This window comes from Danaus plexippus (genome assembly GCF_018135715.1).
Source record: "Danaus plexippus chromosome 16 unlocalized genomic scaffold, MEX_DaPlex mxdp_23, whole genome shotgun sequence".
NCBI lineage: Eukaryota > Metazoa > Arthropoda > Insecta > Lepidoptera > Nymphalidae > Danaus > Danaus plexippus.
Genome location: NW_026869851.1, coordinates 2,545,989 through 2,565,569, shown reverse-complemented (window position 1 = coordinate 2,565,569; position 19,581 = coordinate 2,545,989). Strand labels below are relative to the sequence as shown.

At 34.4% G+C, this 19,581-nt stretch overlaps 3 protein-coding genes across 4 annotated transcripts; 2 read left to right on the top strand and 1 right to left on the bottom strand.

The window, feature by feature from the left end:
• Positions 1-344: 344 nt before the first annotated feature.
• Positions 345-7,615, bottom strand: LOC116772067 (PX domain-containing protein kinase-like protein). Its single transcript, XM_032664100.2, has 11 exons — positions 7,416-7,615; positions 7,168-7,353; positions 6,719-6,815; positions 6,428-6,534; positions 5,807-5,923; positions 4,427-4,670; positions 3,946-4,188; positions 3,217-3,437; positions 2,184-2,264; positions 1,808-1,901; positions 345-1,418 (listed from the first exon to the last, which is right to left on the bottom strand). Exons 1-11 carry the CDS (start codon positions 7,515-7,517, stop codon positions 1,228-1,230), a joined length of 1,683 nt encoding a protein of 560 aa, XP_032519991.2. The 5' UTR covers positions 7,518-7,615; the 3' UTR covers positions 345-1,227.
• A 343-nt stretch (positions 7,616-7,958) lies between these two features.
• Positions 7,959-11,915, top strand: LOC116771757 (ATP synthase subunit alpha, mitochondrial). Its single transcript, XM_032663713.2, has 10 exons — positions 7,959-8,116; positions 8,487-8,609; positions 8,979-9,092; positions 9,469-9,733; positions 10,011-10,235; positions 10,310-10,479; positions 10,722-10,816; positions 10,897-11,116; positions 11,194-11,361; positions 11,464-11,915. Exons 1-10 carry the CDS (start codon positions 8,051-8,053, stop codon positions 11,674-11,676), a joined length of 1,659 nt encoding a protein of 552 aa, XP_032519604.1. The 5' UTR covers positions 7,959-8,050; the 3' UTR covers positions 11,677-11,915.
• A 1,657-nt stretch (positions 11,916-13,572) lies between these two features.
• On the top strand, positions 13,573-19,520 carry LOC116771777 (uncharacterized). 2 transcript variants are annotated; one of them, XM_061528058.1, is made up of 7 exons: positions 13,573-14,832; positions 15,545-15,921; positions 16,006-16,161; positions 16,603-16,731; positions 16,996-17,539; positions 17,872-18,047; positions 18,372-19,520. In XM_061528058.1, the coding sequence occupies exons 1-7, from the start codon at positions 13,807-13,809 to the stop codon at positions 18,796-18,798; spliced, it is 2,835 nt and encodes a 944-aa protein (XP_061384042.1). In that variant the 5' UTR covers positions 13,573-13,806; the 3' UTR covers positions 18,799-19,520. The 2 variants fall into 2 exon arrangements, with proteins under 2 accessions (XP_061384042.1, XP_032519630.2); XM_032663739.2 differs by having other exon boundaries at positions 16,981-17,539.
• The last annotated feature ends 61 nt before the right edge of the window (positions 19,521-19,581 follow it).

Here is a 19,581-nt window from a genome sequence, read left to right as displayed (position 1 = left end):
GGTATTTATATATTTGATTGTCAACGGAAATGTTTACAATAAAAAGTTAAATTAAAAACTATAACAAATGAAAGATTGTCAGATGCAAAGGCATTGAAAATTAAATCCTTATTTACATATCTCACAGGGACAGATTATATATGTGATTCGTCTCATATTAATCATCCTCCTAGTTATTAAAGTTATTCATAGTATTAGCCTTGACAATGTCTACTTCTAGCTCCAAATCCTGATACTGGCCTGATTAAAAAAAGATTAATAAACAAAAAAAAGTTATATTTTAAATATATATATATAACCAACGAAACACGAGCGGTTATAATTTCAAATAAATCAACAACAAATTCACTTCAACTATATATTCTCTTAAATCACAACAAACGATTATATCAAAATAAGTTCCGCTCTCAAACTAATGTATAATTAAAGCTTCTAAACAATATTTAAGCCAGCGCGCGGCGACCGGCCTCCACGCTTCATATATAGTAAACATCTCAAAGTAAAATATAAAACAGTTTCTGTTCATGTTGACTTACTTTAATGAGAAGTTACATGGAAAATAATACAGCATTTATATAGACGACGAACCTATGATTGTCTATGTACATTATGATTATGACATATATATATTATAATACTTAAAAAATTAAGACATTTTGTATGCCTAATACATACATATATACGTATATATATAATGAAGTAATACTTGCATTGATTGTGTAATTTTTTTTTAATCAAAATCGTCTAGGACCTAAATATGTTAGTTAGCATTTAATTCTATATACTAAAAGTTTTTGTTCAGTTTTTTTATTATTTTTTTTATTTTTTTTAAGTTAATATATATTTTTGGTGTTATTAAATGAGATTGTCTTAAAATATAATATTCATTTATAAAAATATTTAGTTTCATATCACAAGTGCCTACATCATAAAATACACGAAACACTACGATTCTTAATAACTTTTACAAAATTATAACTTTGTCTATGACTGGCTATACATTTCTTATTCTGATCGCCGGATTTATCGTCTATGATCCGTACAGCATATTTATAATCAGAATACCAGTTAATCACAAGTATGGATACATTTTAATTTAACCAAAATATTATATAAATATGTCGTTATAAGTAGCATTATTCGTTATAAAAACAAAATAAGGTCAAGGCCACACTGTTACAGCTGTATAAGTTCATACAGATTATATGTATATTGTATAGTCTATGATTAAGACGGTGACGTCACTCGCGACAGTCGGCTTCGATCGAATGAACAAATGTCGCTGAGGAGAGCTCCACGTGGGCTGGCAGACCCGCCAGGGGGGAAAGTCGAGCCATTACTGGTTGTATTGTCGCCGGTGTTGCCTGTGTGCGGACTTGAATCTGCACGGAACGAGATGTTTGCGCTCGTATCGATTGCTGAAATGTATAATTTAATTACACGCAATGATTCGATTTGATTGACTTTATTTATGTATGAAAAAACTAAAATATCTCTTCTCCCCGTGATCACGGCTGCAGCAAAGTAACCGTAACGTCGGGAAAATGTTTTTAAAGATAACAAAATAACGAGTGGTAACCCCTAAATATTAATTTCATTTAAATGAATACTCGCGATAGTCTTAGATCTCATTATGTAAACTAAGTAATAATTTATATAATATATCACTCATGGCAACATTAATTTATGATTGGTGGGTGTAATCAGAAATAGCAAATGATAATTTGTAACGATAAGGCTCAAAACGACTCGTATCCGGAGCCGGAAGAAACATTCACAAAAAATGAAAATGGTGTGTGTAACTCACGGGTCGGTGTGAGTGTCGGCGAGGAGGCCCCGCTGGCGCTACGGGAAGCCTCCGCCAGGGACGAGCTCGATTTCCACACACTCGAACGCTTTTTCTGAATTTTAAATTGATTCTCGTTTATTAAATTTGTATTGCATTCCACGCAGTTATAAGAAATCATTACTGTATATTATAATATATTTTTTGGCTTAAATTTTTTTTTTTAATATTCTCTTATTTTCAATAAACTCGAAAATTTTAAAATACAATTTTACAAAACTACAATTATGTGGAATATGCTTCACGTTGAATGAGCTTTCCTGTATAATTTAAAAGCTGCTATGAAGCGCCAAGGAGATATCAACAACACGGGGCTGACACAAAACATCCAACTCACGGCTCGCTTCCTCTGTTTTTTCATTTCTTCCTCAGAGTTGAGTATCTCTTGGATCCTGACTTCTCTTCTCGCGGAGCGGACCTGGAATTATTGTATTTATATAGAGACGAAACCTCTCAGCATTCAATGGATTCACCGCGCGAGTGAGGGGCCATCTTTGCAAGGAGAGGAGCTTCCACCGCGCCTGGGACTTGCGACCCAGGTGTAAGTTTAAGGCGGCTTTTAACGCGCGTATAGCGGTCAATATATTAGTCAAATATACTGAAATTATAATATGGAAATATACTAATTGTATGAGAAGTTTAATACTGATAAAGAAAAGATGCTGTGATCTCAAATGACTCAACAGAATGTAACAAAAACAATTATATGTTATAATATTTTTTTTTTTTTTTGATGACGCAGGGAAACTCTTTTTACGAGCCGTCTCACCGGCCTTGGTGGGGCCGGAGAGGATGTGTGAGACTCGACCTGGGCAGGTCCCTACTCACTAAAACCACTGCGAAAGCCATCGGCCGCTATGTTGGTGCACCCCGGATCTGTCAGCGACAGGGCACACCAGCGACTGGCCGGTCCTGGCAAAGACCGGACTTACTCCCTTGGAGAAAGGGGGCGATCCCGGCAATTAGGATCGCCCCGACGACGCCGGGCTTTCACAGGAGCCGGGTTACCAGCCCGACCCCAGCCCGGGGCGCAGGGGCGCTATTGGAGGAGGCGTTGATATCGCCCCCGGCGCGCCCCCGTCCGTCGTCTGCGGAGGGAGGGTGCATCAGCCGCAACCTCCCGTTCCCGCTCAGATGCCTCCTTCGTGGACATGACCGTCTCACAGAAGGAGGACACCGCCATCCAGGACCTGTCACTCTCGAGCATCTTCTCCGCGACACTCGAAAGCGACAAGTCCACTCCGCCGAGTGCCGCCACAAGGTCTTGGCGCTGCGCAGCCCATCTCGGGCATATGTTATAATATTAAATAGTTTATATTAACATCAAATAAATCTCTCTATTCGTTACAATCACTCTTAACGTAACCTACCGACTTCTGATCCGCGTTCATCCTCTCCTCGACGAAACTGACCGCCGCTTTGATCTGTTCTTTAATGTTCAAGGGGAACTTCAGATGCGGCCGCGCATCACAACGTGGCGCGAGGCCGTTGAGCGTCGCTCGCGTGAACAGCGGATGGTGTAACAGGCGGTCCAAGCTCGGGATGTCCTGTTTGCACGACGCGCTCGACAGGCACAGCCGTAACACCGATTCTGTGTCATATAATAAAATGTTATTTTCTGTTCCAGACGGTAGTTATAAAATTGATATGTTGCTAGTATCGTTATTTTAAAATATAAAAGTCAGTATTGAATGAAAGCGCAATAAGAACCCATACATGCTAATATTATTTGTGTTTTTAAAATTTTATTCTAAATTTGAAATACATAGTTAGTTTTTAGTTTATAGTTGAGTTTTTTGTTAGTGTGGCGACATCTTATGTATGTATGTATGTTTTATCTATTCAGCCGAATTTTATGAATATAACATACATATTATTACTTTTTATTTTAGCTAAAAAGTTAAATAACAATTAAGTCTTTGAATTGTATGATTGAATAAATGTGATTACATGTTTTTGTCTTGCACATACAGCCTACAGGGAAAAAAAATTAAATTACAAAATAATATTTTTTTCCCCTCAAATATCTCCATCGCAGACCTAAGAGCTCTCTATATATAAGTATATATATATGTTTCAATGCATTCAAATGAAGCTACCCAAGTCTTGCGGAATATTATCAGGGTAAACGTCACAGTAGTGTTGTTGTAGCGGCGACGCGAAGGCCATCTCGTATAAAGTCCTCCCGAAACAATACACGTCCACTGACTCCATCGTATTCGCTCTCCTCACATCCAACACATACGGCCGGCACAGACTCGGTACGCCCATCAGCAGGTTCTCTATATCCAATAGCAGAGCGGTCTGATTGTCCACGGTTATGTTGCCGGGGTGTAAGTGACCTGGAAATATTGAGTGTTGACGTTCGAAAATAGAATGCCATATTGAATAATATATATTTTTTCTACATCTGGCAATAATTTCGCAGTTTAGTACATTTATTAGTACGTTTATTTTGAAATCGAAGGCATGAAAAATTATACAATTAAGGTGCACCTTATTTATTACTGTCAAAATATTATATTTGTAATTGTGACATTGATGAAAAACATATTTTATAATCTCGCATATAACAATTACCGTGCGGTAAGCCCTTGCTGTGCAAAAACTTCAACGCCTGCAATATTTGGTACCCGTAGTGTGATATCTGACCGTTCGTGAACGGCTTCCTTGTCTTGGGATTGCCGTATTTAGCTAGATGGCTCTTATTGTACTCCGTTCCGTATAACAGATCCCTGAAGCTACCGTTCTTATATATGCGTCTCACAACGTAGGCGCCTGATTCTAACGTGTTCATCGCTAATATGTCTGCTATGTACGGATGCTGAAATATAATTTACTTATATGTGATAATGTTTTATTAGGACTTCTTGTTGCATGTTCTATATATAAATCGGTTACATAAATCGTTTCTCTCCTCATCTTGATGTCGTCAATAAGCAAGTAATTTTCGGATGCATATAATTAATGAATTATATATAAATTTTGTATTATCGAATCCCTACTAATATTATAAATGCGAAAATAATTCCGTCTGTCTGTTAACCTAAACCGGCTAACCGATTTTGATGGATTTTGGTATAAAGATAGATGAAACCCTGGAGGAGAGCATGGGCTACCACAAGGTAGCCGGTTCGGGTATCGAGATTTCGACATTACGTCAGTTGAATGGCGCTCCACATTTCTTACACGTGATACATAATAATTATTCAAATAAATAAAAAAAAATCATCCCGACCCCAAACCCAAATGTACACGAGTAGATAAAGTGCAGCTCGGATTCAGCGGCGAACTTAACTTGTACATTTGCTTAAAATTGAATAGAAAGTTGAAACTTCTTATTACGTCCGCTATTATCGTCCTCTAACTTTCCATGCAATATCCCATTCACGCAAACACTATAGTGGGTAGCTGAGAACAGCTGATGTTCACGCGGACGGAGTCGCGGGCAGAAGCTAGTAATAAATAAATGAAGTCGCGTGCCAGTAAGAGTTTAGATTAAACAGTAGGATGCAGAGTCGATGGCCGTAACCGCGGGTTTAGTACGTGTTATCAATTTAATGAAATCTGTAACATCCGCTATATTTTTTTTAATACTTTGTATTGAATATAATCACGTCTATTGCGTGTGAAAAAACCAACAGAACATACTTAGCTATAATAATATAACGATCAATGAATCCTTAAAAAATTATAACTATAGCAAAATTGTAGTTAAAAATATATCACATTATTCCGTAATGACGTAAATTCAATTTCACTCTCTTAAAAAATTTCCTTTTCTAAATATCTTGTAAACGTTTCAATTTAAATCTATGTAAGTATTACAAACAATACCACTGGTAATTAATGTACCTTTGCCACATACAGACAAGAAATTTTGTATGGTTTCAGTACATAGCAAAACAAAATATACTTCTGAATATTATTATATTAATATGGACTGTTCGTGTAACTCACTGATATATTTTGCAAGCTCCTGAAGGCAGCCTGCAGGTCTTTAACATGGAGAGTGTGATCGGGTCCATAGCTCTGATATGATAATAGACAGTTCGATCCACTTTCTGATTCGTTGACCTTAGTGATAAGAGAAAATGAAAAACAAGCACTCATTTATTATAGTACATATTGGTTTCAATAAATTTTATGCCAATAAAATAAAAATAATTTACATTTAAAACCCCTGTTGATGTTGTTATAAGTTTGATGCCCAATAGTAATTGAATAATCTCGTGTCATATCTTAATTTGAATACCGTAAAATACTAATGTAATTATCATGTTAAAAACAATGAGTGACAAATAATAACAAAAAAAACAAACATTTGCAATAGAATTATTAACTTAAATTTTTTTTCTCACATATATATAATGTGTTTCATAAATCTGTTAATTTAATTTTTAAGATATCATTCAAGGTGACTTTAATAACAATAAAAATAACAAAAAACGGAATATGCAACTTTTTTGTTCAAAAAAAGTTTTTTTTTGTTGTAGGTTTTAATTTATCACTTCAACTGGCAGCACACTAGCGCTTTTTCTACTGGCAATACCTATAATTTAATAATTTTGCAATACTCACTAAGAAGTAATGTTTTCTTATCCTCCAACCAATATCTGGTAGAGGTGACTTAAGTTCAAACTGCCCACTCCCCCTGAGAGCTATTGACACTGTTTGTAAAGCTTGCTCTGTAAATTTAATATATAACAAAGCTTCGATATAAACTTGTATAACTTTAAATAAACATGCATCATACTGTGGCTCTACCTTCAAAATTTTAGTATTACATTAATAGTTACAATAGTCAAAACATTGATAGTAAATCTGTGACCTCCTAGTGTCAAAGTAAGATCAACATAAAAAATTATTCACCTGCTATTGAAATGGAGTAATTATTTGGATCCAAAAAACTTCTTACTGGAAGTGATAGAGCTAGAATTTGATGTTTTAAAACTTCATTAATATAATTCTGCAACAAATTGTATTACATGAGAATTGAATTAAGAATAAAACTTTTTTTTTTTTAAGACAGCTCAATATCTAAATAAAACTTTCATATTAGTACATATAAAAATAATACATACTGATAAGGTCAAACGGATTTACAGTAACAGAAAAGAAACATGTCTTCTTATTGGAATATAATAGGAAAATTGTGCTATATTAATTATAATATCCTGAGGGATTCAAGAATATATACTGATTATTTTAAAAGACTATTAAATAGTCACAATTATATGAATCTTAATGTTGTAATCTTTGCAAAAACAGCCTCTATTCTAGTGTAAAAACTTATTTAAATCATCTGGAATATATATCACCTGTAAAGCTATTTGTCTTTCTGCTACAAACGATGGCTGCATGTTTCCAATAAGCTTCTTTGGTGGAATGGGCAGATCAATGTTTGCTTGCTGCAGATTTGTATTCAAAACCGCAAAATCCCTGTATCTACGTGAGACGCAGGTTTTTTCCTTGTTTGGTCCTTTTTGTACTCGTAAAATATATTCCTAGAATTACTTTGATGAGTAGGGAGAATCTTTAAAGAGTATTAATTAATTTTAATACTTACAGTGTGTTTGTTGATACTCTGAGCATTTTCTAAGAGACATACTAGTGTATCAGTGTCATCTATTCGAACCTTGCTTTGAAAAGATTTTTCAAAAATCGCCATCACAACAAATATAACTTAAAGGTTTTAAATAAAATTACATAGCAGGCAATCAACATTTTTGTTATCACTTAAATACTAAGTCAATTGTCAAATGTCAAAGCGCTCAGCTGACGACATTTCACATACATATATTTTGTTTTTACAATCTTTAATCGGAATTTTTGATATAATATAAAAAGAATTAATAATTTAATAATAATTTAACATGGTTATCAAAAAATTATTTCTTCTGTTTAAAAAGACAATGTCTTTGTATATAGAACTATTGTATATTGCTAAATGTATATATTTTTTAATTTTGATTCTCTCAAATAAGATAATATTTTACAACTAGTACTTTAAAAAAATATTGTGTTTTATTTGCCTATTAGTAGAAATAAAATAAGAAAGCTCATATTTCAAAACGTAACTGCAGTAGAGTTTTAACATAGACAATAATCAATTGGTGTCATTTCCTGTAATATCGCAACGAGTCGCGAGCGGAGTGTTAACACGGTCTTTTATCTACCATTTTATTGAAGTAATTGTGAAAAATGTCTCTAATCTCCGCTCGTTTGGCCTCCTCGGTGGCCAGGCGCTTGCCTAATGCCGCTACACAGGTAATTACAATATATATTTTGTCTAATTTAGTTACCGTAATCAGTAATCCGTCCGGCTACCATGACTATATCACATGAAAATTCTTAAGATTTAAGTTGAAAATAGGCACCAAACCACCTTAAAGTCATTAATATATATAAAGCAAAATGTAATGTATCCAATTTCATTGAGAAAGAAACGTATTAAGCTATTTATTTCACGAGTAAAATTATGTTATGTAATAGAGGGCGATTGGTTTTCTGTCATAGAGCATGTCCATTTTGTGGCCCAAGAGTGTGCTTTACATACAAATCTAATTACCCTTGCCCTGTAGTTGCTATAATTAACGTAAAGATAGAATTTTCTTCAAAAAATTGGTTATGTTGATAGGCTTCGAAGGTCGCCGTGCCCGCGGTGGCTGTGGCTGCGCGCAAGATCCACGTCTCGTGCACACAACGGGCTGCCGAAATCTCCCAAATTTTGGAGGAGAGAATCCTCGGTGCTGCACCCAAGGTAAGATTTCAACACTTTGTTACATAAATGCTCATACAAGATTTCAAGATATCGTTTCGATTTATAATCCCACATCAAACTTAACTTACAATCTTATATAAATTTTTCATTCACGTTACATAATTACGATTTTAAATTAAACTTTAAACTATAAATCAGCTGATTTCTGTTTACCTAAAATTTTATAATATGATACTATTGAATAAAAATTTATTAATTGCTTCAGTATTCTAATTCAATTCATGAAGAAACTTTCCAAATCATTATAAGTACATACATATAATAATTAATAATCCAATTTTTAAAGATCCAATCATAAAAATGATCCTTATTAAATGGCTCTTTGTATAATCAATGTATGCTTTATAGGCCGACTTAGAAGAAACTGGCCGTGTATTGAGCATCGGTGACGGTATTGCCCGTGTGTATGGTCTCAAGAACATTCAGGCCGAGGAGATGGTGGAATTCTCCTCCGGTCTTAAGGTTTGTTACATTTTAAAAAAATTATAATAAATAGTTTTTTTCTCAAATCACACTACTTTAATAAAATTTTATTACTAAAGTAAATCAATAAATAATAAAAGGGTCTATGCAATTTGATACTTATTTAAAAACATTTTTACTATAACATTACTGTAATGTAATAGAAAAAAAGTTATAAAAATATATATACATATTTTTAAAATTTTTGTGTTTATAAAAAAAATACGTTTATCTAATGAGAGGTAGAAGAAATTAGAGAGAAAATTGTAGATGACAATTATTGGGTAGCATTCACAAAATCGAGGAAATAACTTATAAAAAAAAAAATTTTTATTGTCGTTATAAACTGTTTCATTATAAAATATTTAAACTCTAGGGTATGGCCCTCAACTTGGAGCCTGACAATGTCGGTGTGGTAGTATTCGGTAACGACAAGCTGATTAAGGAAGGAGATATCGTTAAACGTACCGGTGCCATCGTGGACGTGCCCGTCGGTGAACAACTGCTGGGTCGTGTAGTCGATGCCCTTGGTAATGCCATTGATGGCAAGGGACCCATCGCCACCAAGTCTCGTATGCGTGTTGGTATCAAGGCCCCTGGTATCATACCCCGTGTATCTGTACGGGAGCCCATGCAGACTGGTGAGTTATCAATCAATAAAGAACTCGAGGAAGGTCTCAGTACATGCTATATAAAATATATTTTCGGTTGCTTTCTATGAGGGCGCGACAATTATTGAATCTGAAAAAATGCTTTACAGTACACAAAGATAACAAAAAGATTAATCAATAAAAGATAATTTTACATAAAAAATGAAGAAACGAAACATTAAAATATTGAACTTAATTTAATTATATAGAAATCCCTTAATACCTTAACATTAATTATTACGTAACATACAAAATCCGATATCATTAGGTATCAAGGCCGTCGACTCGTTGGTGCCAATCGGTCGTGGGCAACGTGAGCTGATCATCGGCGACCGTCAGACCGGTAAGACCGCCCTGGCCATCGACACCATCATCAACCAACAGCGGTTCAACAAAGGCGAGGACGAGAAGAAGAAGCTGTACTGCATTTACGTCGCCATTGGACAGAAGAGGTCCACCGTCGCACAGATCGTAAAGAGACTGACTGATGCCGGTGAGACATACTATACATACGATCGAAATGTGAACTCCAATCGAGACTTATATTAATTTAATAATACTAAATAGGTGCCATCAACTACACCATCATCGTGTCCGCCACCGCCTCTGACGCTGCTCCCCTGCAGTACTTGGCGCCCTACTCCGGCTGCGCCATGGGAGAGTTCTTCCGTGACAACGGCAAGCACGCCCTCATCATCTACGACGATCTGTCCAAACAGGCCGTTGCCTACCGTCAGGTATATAATTATTTACGATGGAATTTTCTTGATTATCTTTGAAAGAAAAATTATAACTTTTATGATTTGAACATAATAATTACTGGTCATTAAATCTCAATAAACTTCTTAAATATGAGTTACGTAATACAAGGCGCATTTCTTCCTATAGTAGAAAAGAATACAGTTTGATAAATTTGTTGGCCATAATGAAACATCAACACAAATTTAATTATTACTATTACGCTTGTTTATAAACATAGATGTCTCTGCTGCTCCGTCGTCCCCCCGGTCGTGAGGCTTACCCCGGTGACGTATTCTACCTCCACTCTCGTCTGCTCGAGCGTGCGGCTAAGATGTACGTACTGATATTTTTAAAAATACTATCATCGAATATGACATATATCTATAACTATTTAAAAACACGGGTCCTATCAGGTCCGACAAAATGGGTGGTGGATCCCTGACCGCTCTCCCCGTCATCGAGACCCAGGCTGGTGATGTATCAGCTTACATTCCCACCAACGTGATCTCTATCACTGACGGACAAATCTTCTTGGAAACTGAGCTGTTCTACAAGGGTATCCGTCCAGCCATCAACGTCGGTCTGTCTGTGTCCCGCGTAGGTTCCGCTGCTCAGACCAAGGCTATGAAACAGGTGGATATTTGGTTATCTTAATGATATCAATTATATTCGTTACAAAGAAATAACCTGAAACCGATATGACTATACAGGTGGCCGGTTCCATGAAACTGGAATTGGCTCAATACCGTGAGGTAGCCGCGTTCGCCCAATTCGGATCAGACTTGGATGCCGCCACCCAGCAGTTGTTGAACCGTGGTATGCGTCTTACTGAGCTGCTCAAACAGGGCCAGTACGTGCCAATGGCCATTGAAGAACAGGTGAGATATGTGATATTCACATTGACAGTGACCGATAATATATTAGTTGTTCTTGATAAAGTAAATTAAGGAAAACCTACAATTATAAATAACTTATTTTAGGTTGCCATTATCTACTGCGGTGTGCGTGGACATCTTGACAAGTTGGACCCAACCAAGATCACTGCCTTCGAAAAGGAATTCACCCAGCACATCAAAACCAGCCACCAGGGTCTGCTCAACACCATCGCCAAGGACGGACAGATCACCCCCGAATCTGACGCCTCATTGAAGAAGATCGTCTCAGACTTCCTTGCTACCTTCCAAGCACAATAAAGTACTTGGTAGTTGCCACTTTAGATTGTACACGCAATTCCAGTGCCCATTGTTACAATCTAGTACAGTATAAGTGACCACTGACAGAAGCATTCCGCCCACATGCTTGTATGTTTCTGTCAGAGGTCTAGTAGTGTGTCATTCGTATGGACTGTATTGTAAGTGAATACAATCATGGAATGTATTTATCTCTTGGAGTCAGCAGTGGTTATATATAAATATTAAAATTATTAATCAAATGTTACTTTTTTTAATCCCCGACACGGTATATCCTAACGGCTTGCATACTCTGCAAATAATAAACACAGATAGTATAAACACAAATATTAAATGTGAAAAGTAATACAATATACAAACTATATAACAATATTAGCGTAACCAGTGGTTTAAATGGGGAAATTGATGACAGCTCTCTAAAACCCGCATATTTGTCGCACATCCCATTCCTTAAAACAAGTAGATTTTGAAATAGCTATTCGACTATGTTTTATTTTCATTCTGATTACTGATATCATTATTATAAAATAACTATGCTATATATTATTTTCGTATCGTGTCGGAAAATTTTATATGAGAAGAACAATCGGTGATAGATCCATGCGTTAAAGAACGATGTTTATAATTAAAGTTTTTGTAGTTGTTTTTATAAATATATTTGTGTTTTTTTTAAACATTATTGGGAATAATCTAGACAACGGAACGAAAATAATTTCGTCAACAAATTCCGAGTTCAATTTAAGTTCCGAATCTAATTTAATTTAAACCTTATTTATTTTTGTATAGTCGGACTTTAACATTTATTCATTTCGCTTATTAACTTATACTCGAATTTATATTTGTCAATATATTTTTTAAAGAAGCTTATTGTTTACACATGTAGGTACATATACTACATTGTGGTGGTTTTTTTTTTGCGGTCTGCTGTATTGCTACATGCAATAGATACTCGAAGAAACGACAGAATGATTGAGTAATATATTAATTACTGAAACATTACCATTTTGATATTTGCAAATAAAAACAACGGGAGGTCATATCGATTCCGTGTTCTGCTTGAAAACCTTATATTCACTCAATAATGACAGAAGTTTACTTGTATTAAAGTATTTTATTTTATTAGGTTATTGAGTATCAATAACATGATAAATATGTTAGCAAATAGTTTTATGGAAGAGATCGACCTATAAATTTTTTTTTCTCAAAAAGTTAATATTGTAGGTCTTACGTATATCTGGGTGACAAAATTGATCGCACAAAACTGATAAGTTATAACTATATAATATCATCTCAATATAGATTACATTGAATAAGTAATAGTATAAGAGTATCACAGAAACTCTTTTTCTTCCTTTAAAACTAATCAATATTTACTTTTAATAATTTCTATAACTCTTGGTTAAATTGATGTTATAGTGCGCCACCTAATATCATCATAATACATACTTATTCATAACCCATAAAATCCTACATATATTACTATAAATGCTGCTTGTGTTATTATTTATTTCTATAGCAATCATAAAGGATCGAAAAGAAAGCAAAAAAATTTTATGAGATTGATGAAATAGACTCTCATGTCAATGTTTTTAAAGCTATTTATTTGGTCATGGAGGTTGAATATTTTTTTTTATTCCAAATTATTTTGTACAACTGAATTTTTTTTGTTTATTTACGTAATTTTGAAGTAAAGCCTATTGACCTATTTCCCATAAAAATAGAAAATTAATTAAATATGCTTTCTAAGGAAAATACCTAAATTTTCTAAAATATTTACGTTTTTCTTGGGCGTTCTTATTAGGTTCTTGCAAATCGCAAAACATTTTAAGTTCTAGCAATCATAATTTTGTATGTTATCTGGGGAATGAAAGCATTGGCAGCTGTTTTAATCACAGAGTATCGAGCTTTACAGTCCGCTAAGAGCTATGGCCTATACGCAATAATGTCAAAGCATTAGGCGCATCGCGCCATACACTTTTTAGTTTCAATTTATATTAACATCTGTCTTAGTCTTTACAATGATTTTAGTTGCGTGAATTGTGACCGTGTTTATTCTCGGACTATAGTAAACAACTTATTTCGTAAGATGTATACATTACTTATGTAATTAAATGAACAAAAAATGTTGTGTTGATGGTGGTGATGGAATCCTTCGAAGACTCAAATTGTCCTTCGTTGAGCGATAGTTTATCTTTGTATGAGCGGTATATGAGAAGTTTTAACGTTGTTAATAGCTTTAACGATAACAATAAAGAAATCAATGAACCATCTAGTAACTGTGAAAGTTCTAATAGTGGTGGTAATATAGATCTTTCAACTGTAATACAATCAAATTTATCAAATCATATTGATGTAAATTCAGTAAAACCAGAATATAGTCCAATACAGACTATTTTGGACGATGTGGATAAGGTCTCTGATCCAGACATAGTTAAAGTTGGGTCGCCTTGCAATTCACTTGCCGCGTCTCTGACGGAAACTTCTTCCGCAACAAACCCTTGTTTGAATGATAAGTCTGACAATACAGACGTTCCTGTATCCTCTGAAGAGTCCAAATTTGAAGGATTCAGATCAGTTTTTATAACCTCTACAATGGAAAACAGTAACAATGCGGTGGATAGTGTACCTTTGTTTCGTGACGTAAAACAAACCGAAAGTGTTTTTAAATTACCAATTTGTGAATTATCATTTAATGGTACTATACTAAAACATGTTCAGAAACTTAAACCTATAGTTGATCCATTAACTGCTTTAAGCATGTCAAATAATGTTCTTAATTTAAATTACGAGCGATGCACAGATGTAATATCAAATTGTTGCAAAAATGAGTCTAGTGTTGATAGAAAATCACAAATATCAAGTGATATGGAAGACAAAAACTCAAATGAATCTGTTAAAAACTTAAATCCCACTGAGAGTAGTGAGAGCTCATGTGGAGAGGATAGTTCAAAGAAGGAACAGACTAATAATGATGGAAATTCTAAGTGGAACTTGGACCACAGTTATTCATCCCTGGAGGCATCCTTTGATAGTGGGATGCGCTCTCCTGACATGTTTTCAGATGAAGATGAACCTGAACCGAGTCCACCGCCTGAACCATTTTGGAACTTTTTAAAAGATTTTGAGCAATATGATAAACGAAAAGTTAGAAAGATAGAGGTATGTTTATACATAATTTTAAACATCACAAAAATTTTCTTTCACTTATATTAATGTCATTCAACAAAATTTATAGTTAATTATCATTAAAATCATTAGAATCTGCTTATAGAAGTATGCAAATTAAAATTATATGTTAATAATACGAAAAGCATCCACAAATGATTGATATTAAACTCCATTTTGGTTCAAACATTTGAATAAAAACCATACAAAGCATAATTTTATAGATTATAATATAAATATTACAGAAAAAAGTCTTCTGAAGATCAAAAGCACCTCTATTTATTTAATCTCATTTCTGTCGTAAAAGATTCTGGAATGTTTTAAATTCTAAACATATATATTAGGTTATTTTTAATGTGACATACGACAGTTTCCTAACTAAGACTTTAATTAAGTAGGCAAGATCTTCATCTCTCTAGTTTTTATCATACAATTGTGTAGTATCCAATAAAAGTATTAATTTTGTATGTGTGTATAATATATGCCAAGCAGCGAGACTGAGTGACAGAAACTAATATGATAATGTACCTACATTACACTTGACACATTATTATTATTTAACAATACCAAGGAAATATAACTAATACATAACAATTTGGATACATAAATGGGTATTGTTATCTAAATACAATATACACTAATATATTTCTTAGATTTGTTATAAAAAGTTTTGGTAATTTTAATACTAGCAACATTATTTTTATAGGAAACATTACAAGGCGTACTACCACCTCCATCTGTAACGACACTTAAGACTGATGTGACTGAAATGTTGAAGAAATATTACTGTTTTCTGCCAGCTTTCAATGGGGAGGAGAATCTTAATATTGAAGCTAATTCTATGACACCCACAAAAAAGGTTTCATTTGTACAAATACCGGAGACAACAAATGTACACAGTTTTTCAGAAACTGTACATTTGGATAAGACTGATACGAGTTCAATACAGCCAGATGTTTTGCAAAAATCTCAAGCTAACACTAGTATCAGCGATAAGAGCATAGAGATAAAAATGTGTTCGGAAATTGAGGTTTTAGAAGCATCGTGGCCGGATGTGTTGAAATGCAAATACTATGATGTTTAGTAAGTTACTATATTTTTCATAATAAAATTACTATAAGTTTTCCGTCATTGATATAAGCGTTTGAATTTCGATTTATTTTTTAGCTACAATCTAACCTCCCACTCGGAAAAATATGAGATGCTCATGCAAAAGTATGCGGAAAGGTTCATTGGTGCTGAAACTGATACGAGCGTCAATATATACTCTGGAGGATTACAGTCACCAAGTAGTGCTTGCAAAAGGAAAGCGCTGAGATTGAAGTTAGTGATTAGCTCGTGTCCTTGTTTTACAGTTTAATTTTTGTCCAAGAAGTATTTATATTGGGAACAAATTACCTAAATAATGTTTTGATTTTGAAACTCTGAATTGATTTAATAGTTATCTGTGTTGTATTCATGAAATGTACTGATGGTTTTTTTGATAAAATAATATATTTTATTTTAAGCCGAGACTTGGCGAAATATTTGGTCATGTGACGTCTGTAGTCGTTGTCACGCGAATTTATGTAAAAGATGTGTGTTACGCAGATATAAATTCCGAAATAATTTATAACCCATGTCCTAGTCTGATGTCCAAGCTACATATCTGTAAAGTGTTATCCTAAAATCCTTTGAATAGTTTTTATGTGAGGAGCAACAAACGTAAAATTTTCTTATTTATAATTACTCGGATGTTAACTTATTTTATATGTTATTATTCAGGATGTCTCAAGTCAAATCTCCCGGTCGGAGGCTGTCTCACTTAGCACGTCGTCGGCAGGCCTTTTGCAGCGCGGCCACTATCAATGAGAAGGCACAGACGTCTTCCAAAATGGTGTTAATTGATAAAAAGTAGGTCATATTTGTTTAGAACTAATATTTTTCACTAACTAAGATCTTTTTACTCGATTTATATATTAAGTTGTTTAATAATTTCGACTCGACTCGATCTAAACATATAGATATTAAAAATATAGCAGAAAATTATAATATGATTATCTATTTGAAAGTATGGTAATGGTCCGTCCGATATTAATGTCTTTAATGAACATAAATATTTAAAAATAATTTTATATACAATCTAACAAGGAATCGTTTAAGTTTCTTTCCACATAGAAAACTAATCAACTCTGCGGAGAGGAAAAGTCCTAGAACCCGTCGCACACCAGGTAAGAAGACCCCCGGGAAGAAGACGCCGTCGAAGACACCAAAGACAAAGAGCGGAGGATCCAGTAAGAAGAAAGCGATGCGGCGTCTTCTCATGGATTCGGATCTGTCGAAGACTCAACCGTCCAGGGATACGCTGAAACGAGCTTTATTCATCAGCCCGGATAACAAAAAGCCCGTCGCCACATGTTCCTCCGTCCCAAATCAGGCTTTGAAATCCAAACGAGCGTTATTCGGATCGCCGGTGAGGCAAGCGGAAACCAAGAGCCTGGATGGAACAGCCAGCGATCAGTTCCTGAAGCGGAAAAGAGATACGCTGGATGATGAACCGGAAACCAGTAGGAACAAGATAGCGAAGAGTCTCTCGTTCGGTGGGGACAGTCGACTGTCGTTCAGTTCAGAAAATAGATTGACGTTTGGCGTTGAAAACCGAAGGGCGTCAGAGTGTTTGACGACGAAAACTATGGCTGAACTTAACGAAACACATAAGAAGGTTGGTTGACAAAAGTATTATATAATGATGTGGGAAAGGGATGGGGTGATGAGTTGATAGAGAAAGAATATCTATATTCTGAGTTAACAAAAGTCCAGTAAGCATTCCTGACTACTTACAGGATTCTGAGAGTATTTTTTGCGTGTTGATATATTATTTAATGTGAAAATATATTATTTAATTGAATACAGTTTCACTGGGCGTAAAGTTTTAAAATCTGATTCTAATTTATTTTTTATTTGATAGCTTGTCTACTTTTTATAACTCATCAATGGATGTAAAATAATATATAATATTGTATGAGTTACATATAATATTTTTCCTGTATATAGAAACTTCTTTGGGCCGTCACCGAAGCCCTACGTCTCCACGGCTGGCGCATGTCGTCCCCGGGTTTCCGTGAGAAAGCTTCATCCCTGGCTCGCCTGACACGCAAGCTGTTGACTCTTCCGCCTCACGCGGCTCGGCTTGCAGCACCCAATCTGTCGACTTCTGATACTATGTTTAAGTATGTAATGAAATACTGCCTACCATTAAAAAAAATTACATAATTCCACTATGATACACCAATAAAATAATGGTTTATATGTACTAAACCACTCCTTTAACAGATTAGCTTATATCTGCAATGTCCAACGAAACAATATAAACTTTATAAACAAATATAGGATTTGTAGTTGTCGATCATACATTCAAAAATTTTTTTAAAACATTTAAATTTCTTATATCTTATACATATGTAAAATATTCAGATTCCTACAGCCTTTTTAATAAAGATTTAGGTATATATATCCTTTCAACCTTCTAATTTAATTTCATATTCTTTTTAAAGGTTAGCTCGCCAATATGTATTTGCAATAATCCAAGGCCGTACAGTCGATGAATGCTATCAAGATGAGGTCGTCAAAATCTCTAACGAGAATAACAAGATAACTGGCTACATATCAGCCACGGCCTACCAACAGATGAAGACGAAACAAGTTCCGTCGACGCTGACCTCGCAGATCAAAGAAAACACTTTTGGGGAAAGGTCAACTAAACTGGAACAGCCTAGGAGCACCTCCAAGAATATACTACAAGACAAATGGATGAATATAGACTGTAATTCAAACTCAAATAGCAACAGCAGTGGTAGTTTTAGTGTTCTAGATAAGGCTGGAGTTTTCAAGTCCAATTCGATGCCTTCATTCGAAGAAGCAGCCAAGATGAGGGCTAGGAGACAAATCAGTTTTGATAATGTAGATTTTCCAAAGAGGTGATGTGCTTATCCCATGTGATAATGTCTTGGATATAGAATTCTGTTACAAATTGCTATACATAAATTTAATTTTGACTGGGCTCTGTTATAATTTATTTAACATGTTCTGAATTGATAGCTGTTTTTATTGTGTAACGACTCGATTTAATTTGGCAAGCATTTTATGGATGGCGGTAATAGTCAGTATAACATTCGTGAGCTCTTCCATTGTGTTGAATAATTTATAATAAATATTTTATTTTGTTACTAAGCATGACACTGTAGTAAATTTAGCTCACAGATTATATGCTGATTTAACTCAAACATTACATTTAACATGTTTCATAGCGTAGAGGTTGTGTGTATTATAATTTGACATTAGTAACTTGATTTATATCACAGTACTGCGGTTATTTTTCATCTGTAGTGGAATTTGTGTATACGCTGGTTGTATAAATTGATATAGCATACTAACCTTAACCTTTAGTTTGTAATATATATATGGAGAATGAAATTATTGTTATTGATATTACATTTATAATTCTCAGAGATAACTTCTGGAATGTCAAGTGATGAGTTGATTGTATGTGTGCGTGAGTGCTAAGTCAATGTATTATAAATGTCACTGTATGTGTTAGTGGAATGCGTTTATTGTGTGGACTCTAGTATGTAACTATTTTAATATGTTACTTTCACGGAGCCTGATCTCAGGTGATTTTATAAAAAATAAATTATTCCTCAAAATTATGATTTTTATTAGAACATTAAAATACCTTTATATTATTATTGAAGTGTAACTTGTTAA

Excerpts from the sequence above, each read along its gene's own strand:
- LOC116772067 (XM_032664100.2), bottom strand. The coding sequence starts at position 7,517 with ATGGCGATTTTTGAAAAATCTTTTCAAAGCAAGGTTCGAATAGATGAC. Across the intron at positions 4,671-5,806 it reads GGAGCTTGCAAAATATATCA|CATCCGTACATAGCAGACAT; the intron begins GTGAGTTACACG and ends ATTATATTTCAG. Across the intron at positions 3,438-3,945 it reads TAATATTCCGCAAGACTTGG|AATCGGTGTTACGGCTGTGC; the intron begins GTAGCTTCATTT and ends TATATGACACAG.
- LOC116771757 (XM_032663713.2), top strand. The coding sequence starts at position 8,051 with ATGTCTCTAATCTCCGCTCGTTTGGCCTCCTCGGTGGCCAGGCGCTTG. Across the intron at positions 10,236-10,309 it reads AAAGAGACTGACTGATGCCG|GTGCCATCAACTACACCATC; the intron begins GTGAGACATACT and ends AATACTAAATAG. Across the intron at positions 10,480-10,721 it reads AGGCCGTTGCCTACCGTCAG|ATGTCTCTGCTGCTCCGTCG; the intron begins GTATATAATTAT and ends TTATAAACATAG.
- LOC116771777 (XM_032663739.2), top strand. The coding sequence starts at position 13,807 with ATGGTGGTGATGGAATCCTTCGAAGACTCAAATTGTCCTTCGTTGAGC. Across the intron at positions 14,833-15,544 it reads GAAAAGTTAGAAAGATAGAG|GAAACATTACAAGGCGTACT; the intron begins GTATGTTTATAC and ends TTATTTTTATAG. Across the intron at positions 15,922-16,005 it reads TGCAAATACTATGATGTTTA|CTACAATCTAACCTCCCACT; the intron begins GTAAGTTACTAT and ends TTTATTTTTTAG.